Genomic DNA, 19,342 nt, shown 5'->3' with positions numbered 1-19,342 from the left:
AAAACACAGTGAATCTTCCTCCGTCGTTCTCCCGCCCGGTGTCTGCAGAGTAACACCGAACGGACTAGAATCCGGATCGATTCATCGACTGGCTTTGATGAGTGAAACCTGGAGGGGGGGGGGTGGGGGGTGACTTCTCAAGTGAGCAGTCCTTCCCCTCCATGATGGGCAAATAATTGAGGCCTCCCCAGCGCGGCTTGGCTTTCCCTCCCCTCTCCCTGCTGGCCCCGCCTATTGATTAGTGTAATGTCCCCTCACAACCAACTCCACTCACCCCTGTGATTGTGGAGAGTCCGCCCCAAAGACGAGGCCGGTCAGCGGGGGGAAGACTTGGCCGTGTGTGTGTGTGTGTGTGTGTGTGTGTGTGTGTGTGTGTGTGTGTGTGGAAGAATGGTTGGAGGCGGGTGAGGGCACGAGAGTTATAAAAAAAAAAAAAAAAAAAGCCCCGATGGAGAATCACAGCGCGTCCATTTGGGCATCTTGTGACCGGAACGTATGGGAGGCCCCCTCGGTCCATCTGTACAGCGGCTTCGGTGTCTCGCCCCCGAGGGACGGGGGCCCTTGCTTTGTAACACTTCCGGCCGCGCCCCCCCCCCCCCCTCCCCCCCCCGCTGGTCCCTTAAACGGGGGTTCACAGCCGAGGGGCGGGTCCGGGAAGCGCGCCCTTTGTGTTTGACCAGCTCATCTGGGAACACCGGACACGCTGGGCTGCAGGGCAACAGCTTGGGGGCGTCGCTGGTATTGACGCTTATTGTTTACTCGCCGCCCTCTGGGAACGGGGGTTTCCTCCCGCGTCCACGTGCTCACACGGCCAGTGGGTTCGTCCACCCTTTGCCGTCCGCTCTTGTGATATCTCTGCCTGCGCACAAGGAGGCCGCGGTTTGGGCCACTTTGATCGGTCTTTGTCCTTGGCAGCCCCACTGCTGGATTCTCGCTTCTCTCTCTCTCTCTCTCTCTCTCTCTCTCTCTCTCTCTCTCTCTCTCTCTCCTTGCTCTCTCTCTTCTTCTGGGGACGCAGTTTTTGCCTGTATCATTTTCTGCTGCTAAGGCTCTTTTTTTTTTAATTTTTTTTTTTTTTTTTGTACAGCGTTTTTTTTTTTTATGACCTACTTAGTAATCGCTCCTGTTATGAGTAGAGCTAATTTTAAAAAAAATGAAGATAAAAGGATGAAATTATAATCCACATGGACTAAAAGAGACATGCATATGGCGGCGCAGATCTCCGCTAGAATTTGATGAATAGGAGCTCTGGGGTTCTTTTTTTTTTTTTTTTTTTGGAGGGTTTGAGCGCGTAGGAGTTTCCACAGTTTGTCTTCAGGGTTTTTTTTTTTTTGGTTTTTTTTTTCCTTCGCTATGTTTTTATATATTTAAGCCTGCCGCGACCTTGTCGAGCGCTTTATCTCCGTGATTAAAACGCCTCTTAGCGAGGAAGGACGATTCGGGGAAAAACACGACGCCACAAGATAGAACGTGACCAATGTCATTCAGAGGAGGCAAAATAAATAAGCGGCGTTTGTAGGATGAGCAGCGATTTGCAGCGGAAGGGCGCCGCGGCCGTTTGCCGGTGCCGGTTTGGAGGGATGAGCCGTGAGAGGAAAACGACTTCTACGTGGCTCATGGACGTCCAGCTGACTTGATCTCCGTTACAACAGCGCCACGAACCGATTCATGCACCGTAGGAGCAGAAAAGACGCAAACCGTCCTCTATGCAAACAATGAAACCGATTCGCCGTCGCCCTCTTCCTTTCTACCTTTTCTCAGTGTCGCTTGCAGACGCAGCGCCGGCAGTTCTTCCCCGATACTAATGAACTCAAGAGCTTTCCACGCACGGCCTCGGGAAGCCTTCACACTTTGGACCGAAGCCGCGGCAGATCAAATCACGGAAATCAAGTCCACCGACCGGGAGTCGCTATAACCGCGCAGTGGGGTCGGGCTCGGTCTGACTGATCGGCGCCCTGAATTGATTCAAGAGGTTTATTTGTCACATACATATACATACTTTCATACATATATGCAGTGAAATGTAATTCCACGCACCCGGTGATAATACACAATATGTCCTGGGAAAATTTCTTTCTAATAGACCAACTAACTGATTCCTAAAACGTAATACAGTAAGTCGAATACTTATAGAATAAAATAAAAATATATAGAATAAAATAAAATAAAATGGAATAGATAAAGGGAATATGCTTATGTATATGGAATAGGCAATTATGTATATATTGAGCACATTGGTCTGATCTCATTTTCTTCACGGGGCGGTCGACTTAAATGCTCCCACCTAGGGCTGCTTATCTGCTACTCCATCTCAAGCAAGCTCCGCCCAAGCTCCACCCTCCTTCTACCTTCTACCAATGTTGGAGCTTCCGGACTGCACGGGTTCCGCTCCGCTCGTGCCCTGGCTTTCAGGGTCTTTACAGTCATCCATGGCCCCAACATGAGCTTATTTCCTTCAATGCCATGAAGAGTTATTTGGACGGGATTTTGGCATACGCTTCCATTGTCCGTCCCATATTGGGTGTCTTCATCATAAGTGAGTGCTGTACGTCAATCCCCGAAATAGAAATTTGAGCCCCCGCACCAGCCACTCTTTGACAGGTGGGCCCAGGCGAGCCGCTTCTGTCGTTACAAAGGCTGGACATGGCTTTCCCGTTCCAGCGTGTTGGTGTGTGTTGGTGTGTGTTGGCGTGTGTTGGCGTGTGTTGGCGTGTGTTGATCTGTGTTGGCGTGTGTTGCCGTGTGTTGCCGTGTGTTGGTGTGTGTTGCCGTGTGTTGGTGTGTTGTGCTCACTGGGTCTGCGGAGCCTGTGCTATCTGTCAGACCATCTATGTAACAGCACGGCAGCATGGACAACACCCTCCCCCCACCCCCACCCCTGTGTCACAGACCCTGACAACTGCACCGAAGTCCACACACACACACACACACACACACAGCACACACACACACACACACACACACACACACACACACACAATGTCAACACATATCTGTTGAAGCCCCCCCATGAAATTTCTCTCCTTATCTGTGGTCGCACTCAAAATGTACACACACACACACACACACACACACACATACATACACACACACACACACACACACACACACACAATGTCAGGAACACATCTATTAAAGCTCCCATTGCATTTTCTCTCTTTATCTCAGTGTGGTCTCACTCAATATGTGCTCACACACACACACACACACACACACACACACAAGCACACACTCTCACACACACACACAGTGGGATACTGATGTGAGGAGACTATGGATTTTTAATAGAGTAGCATCAGTTGGCCCAGGCTGTGTGTGAGGAGGATCCGACAGATAAACAGTGTGGGCTCCTCTCCTGCGCCTGTCCACACCCACCTGCTGTGTGTGTGTGTGTGTGTGTGTGTGTGTGTGTGTGTGTGTGTGTGTGTGTGTGTGTGTGTGTGTGTGTGTGTGTGTGTGTGTGTGTGTGTGTGTGTGTGTGTTATTTCCTCTTTGTAGCTTCACTCACACAGAATTGAACGACAGTTGAGGGACTGTTCTACTGTTGGTCTCACACTTCACATCTTCGCTGTCTCTCCTTTTTCCGAAATGTCCCGGGGGAAATGTTCTAACTATCTGCCTAGATTAGCATAATCCGTTGTTATTGTCGTCGTGAGTCGTATCCAGTCCACTGGTACACACGTCGAGGAGCAATTTACCTTCGCCAGCCGCTGTAAAAGCTGTCTTTTCTTGGTGGATTTACCTTTTGAACGATACACGACACAGTTACTTGCACAAAACACCCAAAAAGGAAAAGGCATAAGAAGAGAATGAGGACACAAAACAACCCCACATAAGACCACAAGGTAGACTTTGACAGAAACCAAGGCAGGTCTTAATGATGATGCTTAATGCCTTAATGCAAATGTCTTCTGATTTGTTGCTTATATCCAAATTATTTTATTTTATTACATTTGTTGCCGTCTGCGACCCATATGCAATTCCGGTTTAAAAACAAACACGTGAAAATAAATAAATGCTTAAAATCAACCCTGCATGGGCAATTCATGCTTCAGCCTCTGGGCACCACCCGTTCACCACCTGCCGTGGATGCAAGTGGAGTAGGAATGATAATTTGAGCTTTTGTTTTCGAGCTACACATGGTAAAAAAATTGCATTTTTAGGACAAAGACGAACGTGCAGAGCCCCGGCTGAAGCCTCGTGTGTGAGGTGTTAGGGGCATGTGAGAGGCGTGTGAGGGGGCATGTGAGGGGGCGTGTTAGGGGCATGTGAGGGGCGTGTGAGGGGGCGTTTTAGGGGCGTGTGAGGGGGCGTGTGGATCGACATCGGTGGGAGGGTCTGGTCTGAACTTACCAGCCCGTTATTGGGAGCGTAAAAAATAATGTTGAAAACTGTCTGGAAAACCAACTTATGCATAACAGACGAACACGGTTGATGTCCTGTTTGAATCGCTCTGTCATAAAGACCCGGCGGCTGAAGTTTCATCAGAATCGATCCACATACGGAATAGCGCAAAAAAAAAAACATGCCAGTACGCCAGTCCGAAAAATGTCTAACCCGGCTCAAACTATCCTAAACAAGTATTTTGGCATAAGCTATGGATCTCGTGGTTTAAATTTAATCCAAATCGATCCACATACGGAGCGGATATTAGTGAGAATCTGAACAAATTTGACGCAAAATATTTAGTATTTTCAGTTATGACACGTCACACGTCTGGTTCTAAAATGAAGGAGATGAGATTTACAGTAGTTCTGTTCGATTGATATTTTAAATCTGTGGTCCACATTACTTTGCCCGATTGATGGAAAAAAAGAATAGGAAATAATCCTTGAAATCCAATCTGAGCGTCCCTCGAAAACGTTGTAATGCGCAACTCAATGATGAGTTCAAATTCCCAGGTGGTGTCGGAAAAAAAGCCATTGTCCAAAAATGCAGTCGTCAAGGTCGGTCACAATATATATATATATATATATATATATATATATATATATATATATATATATATATATATATATTATTAGAGTTTGTGTTACTGTGAACTTTGACATAAAAAAAAAAAAAAAGCGTTTAAAGAATATTAATTTTGGTCCCTTGGTCACAATATGTTGTGGGGGGGGGGGGGGGGGGGGGGGGACGTATCAGTCAACCCCTCGGCTCTGTTACAAATTGTGTATTGACCTTAAAGACGGTGGTTTTTGATTTTTGGATCAATATTGTGCCACTCCAGCTGAAAACTTTTTACTTCTTCATGTCCACATAGCTGAATTAAATTTCCTGCCAGATTGCTTGAAGCGTAGTGTAGAGCCTTGTTCGTGCGACTGGAACTTTCCTGGGAAGTTTTACTTTTTCAATTTTTTTTTTTTTAACTTCTTGCGGTACTTTTAAGAGCTGATCTGAAATAATTCAGACGCCGCTCTTCCCTCTTCGCTGACAACATTTTGGCTCCGAGTCATCGCCTTGCCTTTTTTTTTTTTTTTTTTCTAGTAAATGGAGACGAGGAGAGATGCACAGCAACACACACAGAACCTCCACCCCCAAACCCCACCTGCATCCCCCAACCCCACCCGCTGCACCTGCAGCTCTCATCTATATTTCAGGACAGGAGAGGAGCCGGGATGACTCGGAGTGGGGCTTCAGGCGTCGCTCGCTACCCGTCGTTTATTTCCTCATCCCTCGTTACTCCGTCTCCCCTCCTTTCCACCCTTTTACTCGTCCCGTCTCGTACCGGCACAGCCCCCGTCTCTGGGCTTTCCTCTTGTTTACGTTCGTCTAAACACGCAAACGAACCCCCTTTTGAGATGCTTGTTTTGTTTCGTTTTTTTTTCCTCTCAGCCCCAAATCCCCTACTTTGGTTTCCTCGCTTTCCATTCCTTTCCTTTCCTTTCCTTTACCTTCCTTTCCTCTTCTCCTCACCTTCTGCTCCTGGTCTCTCCCCCCCACCCATCCCCGCCTCCCTCCCTGGAGCTCAGGCGCTGTTTAGGGCACCAGTCAGCCTGGAACCACATGGCATGAAGGACAGAGAGGAGACACACGGGCACAGAGGGGAGCCGGGGAGAGAGGGAGAGACAGAGAGAGACAGAGAGAGAGCGAGAGAGAGAGAGATTGGGGGGATGGGAAGGGACATTTCCTGGTTGGAAAGACCATCCAGTGGCCGTCCGAGTCTGGCCCAGGACCCACCGCCGCGGGTCCAGCTCGGCGATGTCCAGATCCTCCTCTGCAGAAAATTCTGTCACGTGCATCCGATGCTTCTAAGATGTTGGACTTCCATTGTGTTTCCCGTGTGTGAGATTTGCGTTAATTGGCGTCTGTGCAACACGCGCCCCCGCGCATTTTTACTTCATTTGTTTGTGAGCATCCCCGACCCCGCCCCCCCTGCCCCCTACTATCCCCGCTATATTACGGTGCGAGAGTCACACACACACATGTAGACATGCAAGGAAAAAACGTTGCTCCCTTGGCTGGCGGTGGCCGCCATGACAGATGGAGGAATTCAGCGCGTGTGGGGGGGGGGGGTTTCCATGGTGACCAGAGGCGGTGCTGATTCTCTCCATACTGTGCAAAGCAAGATGGAAGCAGAGGAGTGTGTGTGTGTGTGTGTGTGTGTGTGTGTGTGTGTGTGTGTGTGTGTGTGTGTGTGTGTGTGTGTGTGTGTGTGTGTGTGTGTGTGTGTGTGTGTGTGTGTGTGTGTGCGTCGACACATTTCCTAACTTTTTAGGGTTCCATTGACGGAGAGTGGCGGTAACGAGCGGCGTAGATAGACGCCCTCGGTCTGATCTGCGAGCCGCGTCACGATGAGGAGGGCGATCTGATCTGCCTCCGTTTCCAACGTTCATTCTCAGCCCACAATTTACCCTTTTTCTTGTTTGTTTGTTTTTGTTTTTCCTCCCCCGCTCGTGCTTCGATTCCCCCCATCGATCCTGCTTCAGAGCAAACGAGGCAAAGCGCCCGTTCTCCCAGAGATCGCCTAACTGGATGTGACGGGTGCTAAAAGCCCTACTCCACCATATGGATCATTCCTCCATCAGTGCTTCCACCTGATTGCTCCTCGGCTACTCGGCCTAATAGTGGTTTGGATGGATGGATGGATGGTGGATGAGGGATGGATGCATGCGTGGATGGATGGATGGATGGATGCGTGGATGGATGCGTGGATGGATGGATGGGTGGATGCATGGATGAATGCATGGATGGATGCATGGATGGATGGATGCATGGATGAATGCATGGATGGATGGATGCGTGGATGAATGCATGGATGGATGCAGGGATGGATGGAGGCATGGATGGATGGATGCATGGATGGATGGATGCATGGATGGATGGATGCGTGGATGAATGCATGGATGGATGGATTCGTGGATGAATGCATGGATGGATGCAGGGATGGATGAAGGCATGGATGGATGGATGCATGGATGGATGGATGGATGCATGGATGTAAAACCCCCTATACACACATATAAATACATGGATGGATGCGTCGGTACCTAATGCTTTCTCCTCTGTGTCGGGACGTCAAATTAAAAATACTTCCACTGACGATGAGGATCGATCCATCAGATCCCAAACGCTAGGAAGTGTCTGGCTGTTTGTAGCTTCCGGTATAAAAAAAAATAATAATAAAAAAAAAAAGACTCTTTCACTTTCACTACAGTCAATTAGCATTAAAAAAAAAAAGCTTAACAGTCTGAAAAAATAAAATTTATAATAAAATAAAAAGTGAAGTAAAAATAAGATAATAGTATAAAAATATAAAAATTAAAATTGTCAAATATAAACAAATAGCCTGGGAAAAAAAAATTAAATTGAAATACATAACAGAGAAATAGTCAGATATATAAATGTATAAAGAATATAAAACGCGATACTATGCACAGGTTACATTTTGATGATGGGTATATAGGGTAGAAATTATTTCTCTAAATATAATTATTTCTCTGTACTACGGGGGCGCTATACCGGAGGAGAGTTGACAAAAAAAAATGGTTTGAAAAGTAGTATCATGGCCGAACAGGCTTGAACATTGATTTATGGTTTACTTTGTTCACTTTCCTCCTGTTGATCCTCGGAAAGGCCTGGAACGCCCCATCCACACCTTTTTTTTTGGACGGCGGATCACCTAATTCTCACCCTCTCCCCCCCCCCCCCCCCCCCCCCAGCGAGAAGAGGAAGCTGCAGGTGAACGTCTGCAGCCCCATCCAGTGCAGCATGAACGGCAGGAAGTGCACCATCATCGTGGAGCCCCGGATCAACCAGCCGCAGCCCGACTTCACCAAGAGCCGCTCCGGCTACGTCCTGGCCGTGCCCGGAAACTGAGAGTGGCTAGGCGCACGGGCTCCGACACGTCTGAAAACCCTGGAAGATGACTGAGGGCTTCTGTTCGCACCCACCCCCACCCCCAACCCTCCACCCCCCTCCCCACCTGCTGCGAAACCGCGCGACGGAGACGGAGGCTCTGGAGGAGGAACGGCGACGGTTAATTGTCCAACTGCAAAGCCGTGCCAAAATCCGACCTATTTCGCTTGTTTCGATTATTTTTATTTTTTATTTTTATTTTAGGGAAATCTAGTCCAGTCAAGGTGAGAGGAGACGCTCCTCACAGCCAACAATATGTTGTGTAATGACTTTCTTTTTTTTTTTTTTTTTTTTGTCGTTGTCGTCTGCTGTTAAGCCCTCCCCGGCCGGGGGGCTAATCCCTCCGGCAGAGCGGGAGCCCGGCAAACTTGTTGTGCTTACGTATATTTGGCCCCGATCGCCCCGAAGACGTGCAGCTTTGACAGCTTTGATGTTTCGCTTCGAGTGGAGGAGTCATTTCGTTTTTTTTTTTGTTTTTTTTTGTGCCCTATTTGGTAAAACGTCTAAAATGGAAATTCAGCTTCCGTTGATTGTTTTGCTTTTTGAGTTTCCCTGTTTATGTTAAAGCGCGCGTTCCCGATGCCAGGGGCGGAAAATCCTGCTTCAGAAAGTAAAAATTCCGTTCCGGGATCTTGAGTCAACTCCCGCTTAACAGCGCCGACCCAAAACACGCGGCGGGACTTTTGCTTTCCGGACCTGGAATCTCCCACCTCTGTACGATGCCATGATGTTGTGGTAGTGGGGAGGAATTTGAATGTGATTCATTCGTTTGTCACAGTGTCTGAGGCACGAATTTTGACTCAAATTATTTTGATATGGTGTCAATTGGTTAGTCACAGGGTGTTTTTCGTGGGATGTGTTGAGCACATCCAGAACGTTCCGACCTGCTTCCGGAGGAGCGTTGTTGTTTTTTTGTTTGTTTTTCACTTAATTTAAATCGTGCATTAATCTTATTCTCTATACTGCACCGTCTGTACATTCATAATACTATTATAGTGCTTGTATATTACTAGAACGCACGTGAACTGCGCAACGGTAGACTACGAATATATAAAATGGGCAGCACGCCAGCGCAACGTCCGAACTGAAAAGCATGAATGGAATCAAACTATGAAGAGATTGTGAGAACATTGATATTGTTGTATAATTTCAATTGAAAATGACGTCTATTCATCATTCAACGCCTCCATTCCAGCTGTCATTCCTTCATTCCTTGTTTAAATGTCACTAATTGACAAAAAAAATTTTAGAGTCGTAAAAAAAATCAGTGTTTTTTTTTCAGTTGCTAGATGTTTTAACATTTGTTTTAATCAAGATGATCTTCTTTTATTTTCTGTTATTTTGTCAAAGTCTGTGGCCAAGGTGTCGGTGTTTCATGCCCCCAGCCCCGTGCACGCCTCGCCTCTTCAACCTCGTTTCATGTTGTTGTGTTGGTTCAGTGCCCCGATGACTTGTAGCGGCCCTGACTCCTGATGCAGCCGTCAAAGTGCGCGCGCGTGTGTGTGTGTGTGTGTGTGTGTGTGTGTGTGTGTGTGTGTGTGTGTGCGCGTGTCCGCGTACGCGTACGCGCTCCCGCCGCTTGGCTCGGTGCCAGCCAGCCTGGCTCTCTGCCGCGACGGGAGAGGGAAGAGGACGAGGTGGACTGGGGGGGGGAGTGCGAGACATAGAGGGGGAAAGATAAAGACGCTTCAACCCAGTCCGCTCCGCTGTCGGAGTCCAGATCCTGGGGGTTGAACCTCCCAGGAGCTAGGGATTGACTGGACGCTCTTTTTGTTTGTTTGTTTGATTGTTTCCGCCGAGCGGCAGAAGCTGCGTCCCCGTCAGTGACGGAGGGCTGAGAGAGGTGTTGATGTATAATATAATGGAGGGTAGATATTCTCCCCGTCTCATTCCCGATTCGCTGCCTCCGAGTCAACCGCGTCATCGCTGCTTCGTCCGTACTCAGCTCCTCCCACGACGGTGGTTGATTCTGCCTGGGTTTGTTGGCTGTCCGCACGGTACCGCGCGCCTCCTACGGACGTTCTCGGTCACGGCGGATGAGGAGCTCCTCGCGATGGAACCTATGGGGCTGATATGATGAGCGGACCTTGAGACCGGGAGAGCCGAGGCTGCGACCTTGTGGACGCCCTCTACTCCTCCGGTTGGCTCTGCTCGGGTTCGTCGCGTTCCCCCGCCGCACGCCGGGTGCGGCGGGGCGCGCGACCTTGGTGAGGGCGCCCGAAAGGGCGGTGTTAGGGGGTGTGGACATTGTGTTGTGTGCGCGCCGCGAGGGATGTCACGTCAGAGGCGCTAATGGAGGGTGTTCGTAGGAGCTCGGGGGGTGGGGGCTGCCGTGAGAGGCGATGAGACTCCTCCCGCGTGTATCTTCCTCCTCCTCCTCCTCCTCCTCCTCGTCATCGTAAGGGAGCCGCTGTCGCTCCTCTCCTCCCTCTCCTTCCCGCGAGGGAGGAGAACCAAGCCTCGCACCTGTCCCGGCTCCAGGTAGTCGGTGTCCCGGGATCAGAGTGACTGCTCCAACCACACCATCCCCACAACACAGTGGGAACGTGCCATGTTGTTTTTCCGCAGTCTGTTTGTAAACAAGGGCATCCCTCTAAAATCTCTTTCTTTCTTTCTTTCTTTCACTTCTCTGAATCCATGATCACGCGCATTGGTCCGCACCGGCAAGCGGCCGTCCCCGGTCTCAACGTTTAAATGTTCCCAATCGGATAGTTTATTGGATGGCTTTTCATTTTCGTTTTTTTTTTTTGTTCCCCGCGGACCAAAGATCCCAGCGGATCCACACGTGTGTCTTGTCTTTGACTCCATTCGGTCACAGCCGCGCCCGTCGTCCGATTGGTCGCCGGGTAGCCTCCAGATCGCCCCCTCGCTGTGACCTCTCCGCTTTGTTTCCGAGACCGGAGGACCCCGTGACACGTCGGATCTCAACTTAAACGTCATCTGGCTCCCGTTTATCCGTCGGGGGCCGAGAACTCCATCGCCCGGAGGCTTCCTCTGGTGAACGAGGTCTTACTCCCTTTCTCCGGTGTATTCGGTGATCTCTGTCTTCACACAGAAACCAGGAGTTACCTACATAGTATCCTGTATAAGCCATACATTTACTGATCCACTATGTGCCTATTTTTTTTGTATTTTGAATACTTCCGACTAGGGCTGGGTGGTATGGACCAAAAATCATATCTCTGTGTTTTCAGGCCGAACAGCAATACACGATATATATATATATATATATATATATATATATATATATATATATATATATATATATATATATTATCATCCAAAAATTAAAATCTCGTTCGTGTCTTGAATTGAACTTCACATTGAACCTCGTTCATTCTCATAAAAGCAGAATGAGCCGACACCAAAACCTAGTTACAGTAGTGCATTCTAGGGCCGGGCGAATTTGCCAATATTTAATATCACAATATTTTTGGACAAATACCTCGATAACGATAATTTAACGGTACGTGCCGTGTACCGTTAAATTATAAATCATATAAATCATATTTATAATAGATTATAAATCAATAATAATCACATAATATCATCATATTAAAGTATCTCCATTGTTCCGATAACAGAAATCCCAGGTGACATCTGGTGTCATATCGCCATAACGATTAAATGGATGTATCGCCCAGCCCTACATCTGACATGTATGTACTTATGACAATAAAGGGAAAATCAAGCGTCCGGACCAAGGACAACACACGAGTGAACCTCACTCCTGTGTCCACTTGTGTTCTATGCAAGATGTTGTGATGTAATCCAGACTTTGATTAATCAGTTCATTAATAAATCAATTTGTTCCGATGCCGTGTTCCCTGGCCTTCTTGTTTACGCCTCCTCATCCTTGAAGCTCGTCGTTTGCCTCTCGTTTTTTTTTTTTTGTTTTGTTTTGTTTTGTTTTTTTCCCCCCAAGCAAACGGGGGTCGTGTTTGCTGCAGATTTCCAGATGGTTTGTTGACTCCGGTGCTGTCCGCAGGGCCCCCGGCCCGGTGTCTTCGCCGCGTTGCGCGATGACAACCGGGCTTTAATCCGCCCACCGACAGCTGCCCCCACCACTGCCTCTCCTCCTCCCTCCGGGTGACGTGGAGACTCCTAAAACCCGACAACGCGGCTGTCGCTGTGTCGGACGCCAACCACCGCGAAGTCCGCCGCAGGCGGACGACCGCGCCGTGTGGTGAGGGCCGGTGACTCAGGCGGTATGAGATGACCAAGTGTGAAAACCAGTGCCAGGTAAAAGTCATTGATCAGAGCCACCAGGACTTTATGGTCTGTGCCGGGTCGGTCCATTTAGGCACCGTAGGTACTTAGCGTGGCTTAACCAGCAGTCTATAGGAAATGTAGGACATAAAGGGGTCCCACGTCCAAATCTAAGTAGGCTATGCTTACTGCATTAAACACATCATTTGTTTGATGTTTTTGTTGTTGTTAATGCTGTTGTTAATTAATAACTAAGTTAATACATAGCAATAATTTGAAATTCTACCCATACCAATTACTTATCCTGTGCAAACAATCTAATTTGCAGATTCTGTATATTTTTATATATTTTACTATTTCTGTTTTGTATTTTTTTGGTATTTGTGTATATTACAATTTTATATATATATATACTGTGTGTATATATATATATTTTTTCCTTCTTTTTTTGATATTTTATTTTTATTTTACATTTTATTATATTTTATATTATTTTATTTTTTTTATTCAGGCTGTTGAGCTTCTTTTATTTATGCCAATTATCTGTAGAAATGCACTAAATATCCTCACGATGACAAATTCATGTACACCTATTTTACATGTGAATGCACCTGATGGAATGAACTCATTCCTATTCTGATTCTAATTTTAAATCTTAAATGTATCCAACAAAAATAAAGTCATAGGGCCGTTACAGCCAGCGGTCCTAGATGGCAGCCTTGAAGCGAAGTAGTTCCAAAAATGATTCATCATGGTTTTGTTCTTTCTTTGTATGCAGAATAACAGCACAACCAGACCCGCAGGCGTCTTGAACGACCAGTGCATTTTATTTTTTTCGATCACAGTACAAAAATAAATTAAAGTAAGCGGAAATAAAACTGATAATGTTTCAATTACAGGTACAGCTTTTTTGTCTTTTTCAAAAAGAATATTTTATTTAACAGTGTCAACACCCATCGGTCCCCCTCCCCCATCCAAGACCTGGAAAAAAAAAAAACACTAGTATGGACTCCTCTTTTTCCCAACAATTCTTTTTTTTTTTTCTTCTTCGAAAAGGAAAGAAAGTTCACTCATTCATCCCTACAAGCAAAACCTCCACAGGCTCTCAAACAGATGTCCACATACACACACACACACACACACTCACACACACATGCAGTCCGCTCGTTGAATGTATCATCACTGTTTTTTTTTTGTTCTACAAAGTACGCAACAAGATACATAAAATAATTTGACGGAAAATCTTAAACTATCACTTGAGATTTTTTTATGTCCTTTTTTTATGTAGTACAAGTTTTTCAAAAGTCTTTTTCTGAAACAACTACTCAGTGATACAAGTGGGGGAAATGGCACATTTCAGTGATTTGGAGCAGGCGGACAGAGAGAACCCCCCCCCCCCCCCCGTTCCTTATTGACGATCCTTGACCCGATGCCCTGTTTTTAAGTTAGCTTTGTTTTTTTCCCCTCCTGCCGTGAGAGAGAGAGAGAGAGAGAGAGAGAGACAGAGACTCTCCAGGAGATGAGATGGTAAAGCAACATGGAGGTCAGGTCAGGGGCTCTGGAGGCCTAAGGCTGAACCACGGCTCCTTGGAGGAGAGCGTGCAGATCTTTGAGTTGGAGTGACCGGGGGGGGGAGGCGTGGAGACCAGTACGCATTTGGTGTTCTAGCCGCTGCCTTTGTCCACCCACCACCCGCCCCAAGCCCAGACGCCGGAGCTTGAATCTTCCACGATGGGAACCGTCCATGGCGACTGCGAGGCGGCTCCGGCGGCGCCCGCCGCTCCTCAGGGTGCACGTAAAAAAGCTTTGCGTCATCCATGCGCTCTCGGCTCGGGGGTTGCCATGGTGTTCTGATGCTCTCTGCCTCAAATGTATTCACGCCGTCTAGTGGCGTGCACGATGCAACGGAAAAAAAACCAAACAATTACCACGACGGAGGTCGATGGGAATTCAACCCGTAACCTCCTCGACCCCGTCTCTTCTCCTCCAGCTCCGTTTTGTTTTCCTCTGGCTGATATGTCTCAGGGCAGTTGGCCTAAGCTACTCGAGTGTGTGTGTGTGTGTGTGTGTGTGTGTGTGTGTGTGTGTGTGTGTGTGTGTGTGTGTGTGTGTGTGTGTGTGTGTGTGTGTGTGTGTGTGTGTGTGTGTGTGTGTGTGTGATGGGGAGACGCTTTTAGGGCTTGTTCTCCAACAGGGGGCCGGCGATGTTTTCGTCCTCTCACGGTGGGCCTGGTGACGTCTGTTTGGTGAAGGTCAGATTCAACGTTGGTTATAATCGATAGGGCTTCAAATTTGATGTACACGACGCTCGAATCCCCGGTAACATTCATTTGCATCGACCAAAATCAATCTTCATTCCCGCCAAAAGATCAGCTCATCGGCCTCGGATCCCGTCCTTTCTCAAAGTTTTTTTTTTTTGTTTTTTTTAATCTACAACAAATGTGCTAAGAGAATAAATAATGGTGACAAATGATTAAGCATTGGCATCTAGTCATTCATAACAAAAGTCAATTCAATCCTTCAACAGCCGGACACCGTTCAGTTTCCTCCTGACTTACGGGATTTTCATTGAAGATATGGCACTGTTAAAACATTTTCTATGCTGAATCCAAAGCACAAAATGATCTATCATTCCAAAGTGGCGTTTTTTTTTTCCTTGTTTTTTTTTTTTACAACCTTTACACAAAAGTATAAAAAGAATTCCTTGGTAAACAAATAGCCTATTTCAGCAAGCATAGCTAAATAAACTAGTTCGCTTTATTCACAGCATTCCCTAATGCAGATGCAGTTGATTTACAAATCAAGTAGAAAGAAGTAAAGTAATTGCTCCCGCCCTCCCAAACTGTAAAATTGCATGGCACACGTGCAATAGATAACATTTCTAAGTATGAAAAAAAAAAAAAAGGTTTCCAGGAAAAAAAAACAAAAAAAACAATAAATAAGCATCCATAGGTTTGAGCCTTTGTGGGGTGGGGGAAACAAACCAAAACATCCATTTACGTGTTTATTTTTTCAGATGAAAATAAAGTCGCCGTTGATCGCCAGCCATAACTTCCACTTTCCCGTTGTCTTTTGATCAAATGTCCCACAATGCAGTGCGGGCTTGTTGTTCGGTCCATCACGTCACCGTCTCCCCAACGTGTCCCTTCCCACTTAAACCAACTGGGCTCCAGAGTCAGCGGCCCCTCCAGTCAACCTCTGCCGGGGCCCGATATGCATTAATGCAGAAATGTCCGGTTATATCCTCGTAATGGAGGGGATTTGGGTGTCGGCGTTCCAGAGAGCCAGGGTTCTCAGCTAGGGATGTCAGGTCATCCATGATGCATGAAGGAAAGCACTCACGCGATGGCCCCGGCACCCCTGCAGCAGGCAGTGCACATCACACGGTCAAACAGTCAGAAAGTCAGTCAGTCGGCTGCAGCAGCCCCAGTCTTCTCCACATTCATTGCTGTAGATTCGTGATTCCATTTCTAGTGTTTTTTGTCTTTCTGTCTAAATTGTGGGATTTCCCAATATTCCCCACACACACACACACACACACACACACACACACACACACACACACACACACATATTATATATATATATATATATATATATATATATATATATATATATATATATATATATATATATATATATATATATATATATATACACACATATATATATACACTCATATATATATATATATACAGACATATATATACACTCATATATATATATATACACACACACACATATATATATATATATATATATATATATATATATATATATATATATATATATATATATATATATATATTTCAGTATATATAGTAGCAAAGGATGTACCCAAGTCTGGCATTTTTTAGGTATATATTAAAAAAGATTTCATGCTCAGGACCAGAGAAAAACCATCCTTGGCTCGTTTAAAAATACAATTTGACTTTCAAGTACATATCTTTTTGAGGGGGAGAAAGGCCAAAGGTGTCTTGTTGCTTTTTGACGAATGAAGCTCCCATGTCTTCATGTTTGGTGATCAGCGTAACTAATTTAGTTTCAATGCAATAAAAAAAATAAAATAAAAAATAGGAAATGAGATCTGCATCCCTCTCCAAACAAAGGTAGAAACGCCTGATTGAAAATAAAACGTACAGTTGTTGTTGTTGTTGTTGTTGTTGTTGTTGTTGTTCATGTCAAAATATATCAGAACAAAGACGTATCCCAAACTTCAACTCAGAAATGCCAGACTGGAGTATGCCCCACCCCCTCCGCCCGCCCCCCCCCCCCCCCGGCCCCTCACCGGTCCAGGCCGATGAGCAGGCGGCTCCTCTCCTCCTCCTTCTGGCTCTCGTTCTTCAGGTCAGCGAACACCTGGGTGAAGTAGTGCGGGTCGGAGTTGATCTGGAGCATCTTGGCGCTCATCAGGTTGATGATGGACAGGCAGCGGTCCCAGAAGGTCTCCTTGGAGCTCTCCACCAGGAAGGGCTTGAGCGGGTAGGAGATCTCGTTGCCCATGTAGGAGTAGGACAGGTAGAGGCAGGTGAGCAGCACCGCCTGCAGCTCGTGCTCCGTGGCCACCTCGGAGGAGACCACGTCGCGACACAGCATGTAGACGAAGACCACGTTGGCGGGGGTGATGAAGCCCTGGTCCTGCCAGCCCTGGAGCAGCAGGGAGCGGTCCACGCTGCGCAGCCACAGCACCGGGTCGGTGGGTGACAGGTGCTTCAGTCGGTAGCAGCGCCGGCACAGGAACTCCCCGAGGCAGCGCAGCAGCTCGCTGGTGGAGGCCTGGACGATGACCCTCTTCGGGGTCCCCGGGGCCACGTTGGAGTTGGACAGGGGGGCCTTCTTGATGGACGACACAGGGTTGTTTGAGCCCTTGTTGGCGCCCGGGGTGCTCTGGTCCTGAGTGAAGGTGGACAGATTGGCGCAGGACTGGGACTTCTTCAGGTTCTCGTTGTTGAGGTGCGTGACATTGTTTTGGTAGTTGCCGTTGGGCTGCACCTTCTTGGAGCCTTTCTTTTTGGCCGACACTGCCACGATTCGCTTCCATGGCAACACGTTGATGAGCGAGTGCCTCTTGAGGTTCTTGTCTTTCGCGTTCTTACTGTTCTGAACCGCTGTATAGTGGCCCACCGTGGCCGGCCCATCTTCAAAGAGGGCAGCCTTGCGGTAGCTAGGCGACAAAGACAGCACGGTTCCCATGGTGACAGTGGGTTGGCGTCCAGGGGCTTTGGCCGCGCTGGGACAAGAGAGCGTCGGGCACGGGAGATCCTGAGGGTCTCGATGCCTCGCTGGTTCTGGGAGATGGGAGACCCTGGCTACAGGCCGATGGTCTCAGACATCTAGACCCCGACTTGCTCTCTCAAGGTTCACAAAGCCGCTTGAACGAGACACTTCGAGTCGTTTTTCAGCGCTCCGCCTCCGTTGCTGCGTGTCCAGCTGTGCCTGTTGAAAACACAATGGATCAGTCATCAGCCAAAGGAAGAATGGAGAGCTTGGGTGGTATCTTCTTTTTCAGATTAGCTTACAAAAAGATACATGAGATAACCTTGTGTTTATCTTTTAAAAATATATATGAAATGTATTAAATGGATGTACACAGGTTTTGTGTATCATCCTCTGCCTTTATGCGCTCTCATCAGCAGTAATGATCTGCAAGAGGTCGGATGGACCATTCAGCAAGTGGCCGCAAGGGAACAGCCTTTTGCTTTTACAAATAAGAGCTTATGAAATAGATTTCTGCCTTCCCTTCGGCAAAACGCTAACTTAAGCGACTGGGTATTGATTGATTTTAACGTTTAAATGCAGAATTATAATAAGCCGCAGGCATTTAAAAGCATATGGGAACACAGAATTAGGACATTTATGATGACTGATGATTAGCTCATTCTAAGGTAAGATAGATACGATGGGATAAGATGAGATAGGACAAGACAAGATAAGATAAGATAACACTTCATCATTCAGGAAATCTGGGGGAACATCTATCTCAGGCAGGAAATAATCTATGCATGATGGAAGAAGTCCTCTGAGGGATTTCCGAACGACATCTCTGGATTCATGAGCAATGGCCGACTTGCGATCACACCCTCAAATGGAAGCTGAAACGTAAACACCGAGACCCGCTGCGGTGGGTTTGGGTGCGTGCGTGCGTGCGTGCGTGCGTGCGTGCGTGTGCGTGCGTGCGTGCGTGGAAAGGCACACACACCGAAATATACGGGCTCAAATTTGTATTTTGTTTTATTTTTTTTAATGAACTGCCTTCTCTTTTTGCGCCGCATAATCCAGCACCCAGCGTCCTTCATTCCACCACCCACACTCAGCCTGGCGGGGTGTAGTAAAACCACACCGGACCCAAAGTGCGACGCCGTTTCGCGGATGTGCGCTCGGTCGTGTACGTTGCGGAGGTGGAATTAAAGCGCTGCGATGAAAAAAAAGACAGCGGCCCGGCGGCAGGTGGTCGCCTCCGCGGCGGCTTGCGCGCGTCGGAGCTCTCCGCGGTGCTGAGGCTGAGCTGCCGCGTCGACGGCTCCGTCGCAACGCGCGGTGGCCTCGCGTCGTTCAGCGTCGCTCCCCGCTCCCCGGCCATCCCCAATGTGTAGACGGTGTTGGGGTGTTTATTTTTTGTTTTGTTTTGTTCTGTTTTGTTTTTTAGAATTTAGAACAAAGAACAAATCCGCATATTTGATTTTGAAATTGAAGACGGTCGGGCATTGCTTTTAGTGTTTCCCTATTTGACAGCTACCCATTTCTAGGTGTTATGGCTTTACAAATAGCGGCTTAA

The 19,342-nt window shown here is 47.4% G+C and overlaps 2 protein-coding genes across 2 annotated transcripts in view; one reads left to right on the top strand and one right to left on the bottom strand.

Moving 5' to 3' along the window:
- The window catches only part of myo1d (myosin 1D), a gene marked incomplete at its 3' end in the record, with an annotated part of 83,144 nt that extends 74,825 nt beyond the window's left edge, over positions 1–8,319 (top strand). Inside the window, exon 22 of the mRNA XM_080021682.1 lies at positions 8,163–8,319. Coding sequence (XP_079877808.1) covers positions 8,163–8,319 — 157 coding nt within the window. The remainder of the gene's footprint in view (positions 1–8,162) is intronic.
- Positions 8,320–16,851: 8,532 nt separating this feature from the next.
- Positions 16,852–17,760, bottom strand: cdk5r1b (cyclin dependent kinase 5, regulatory subunit 1b (p35); the record flags this gene model as incomplete). Its single annotated transcript, XM_080021704.1, has 1 exon — positions 16,852–17,760. One exon carries the CDS (start codon positions 17,758–17,760, stop codon positions 16,852–16,854), a length of 909 nt encoding a protein of 302 aa, XP_079877830.1.
- Positions 17,761–19,342: the final 1,582 nt, after the last annotated feature.

Source organism: Zeus faber (assembly GCF_960531495.2).
Source record: "Zeus faber genome assembly, chromosome: 20".
Classification (NCBI taxonomy): domain Eukaryota; kingdom Metazoa; phylum Chordata; class Actinopteri; order Zeiformes; family Zeidae; genus Zeus; species Zeus faber.
The sequence above is the reverse complement of the archived record's forward strand: the minus strand, read 5'-3'. Positions and strand labels throughout refer to the sequence as shown.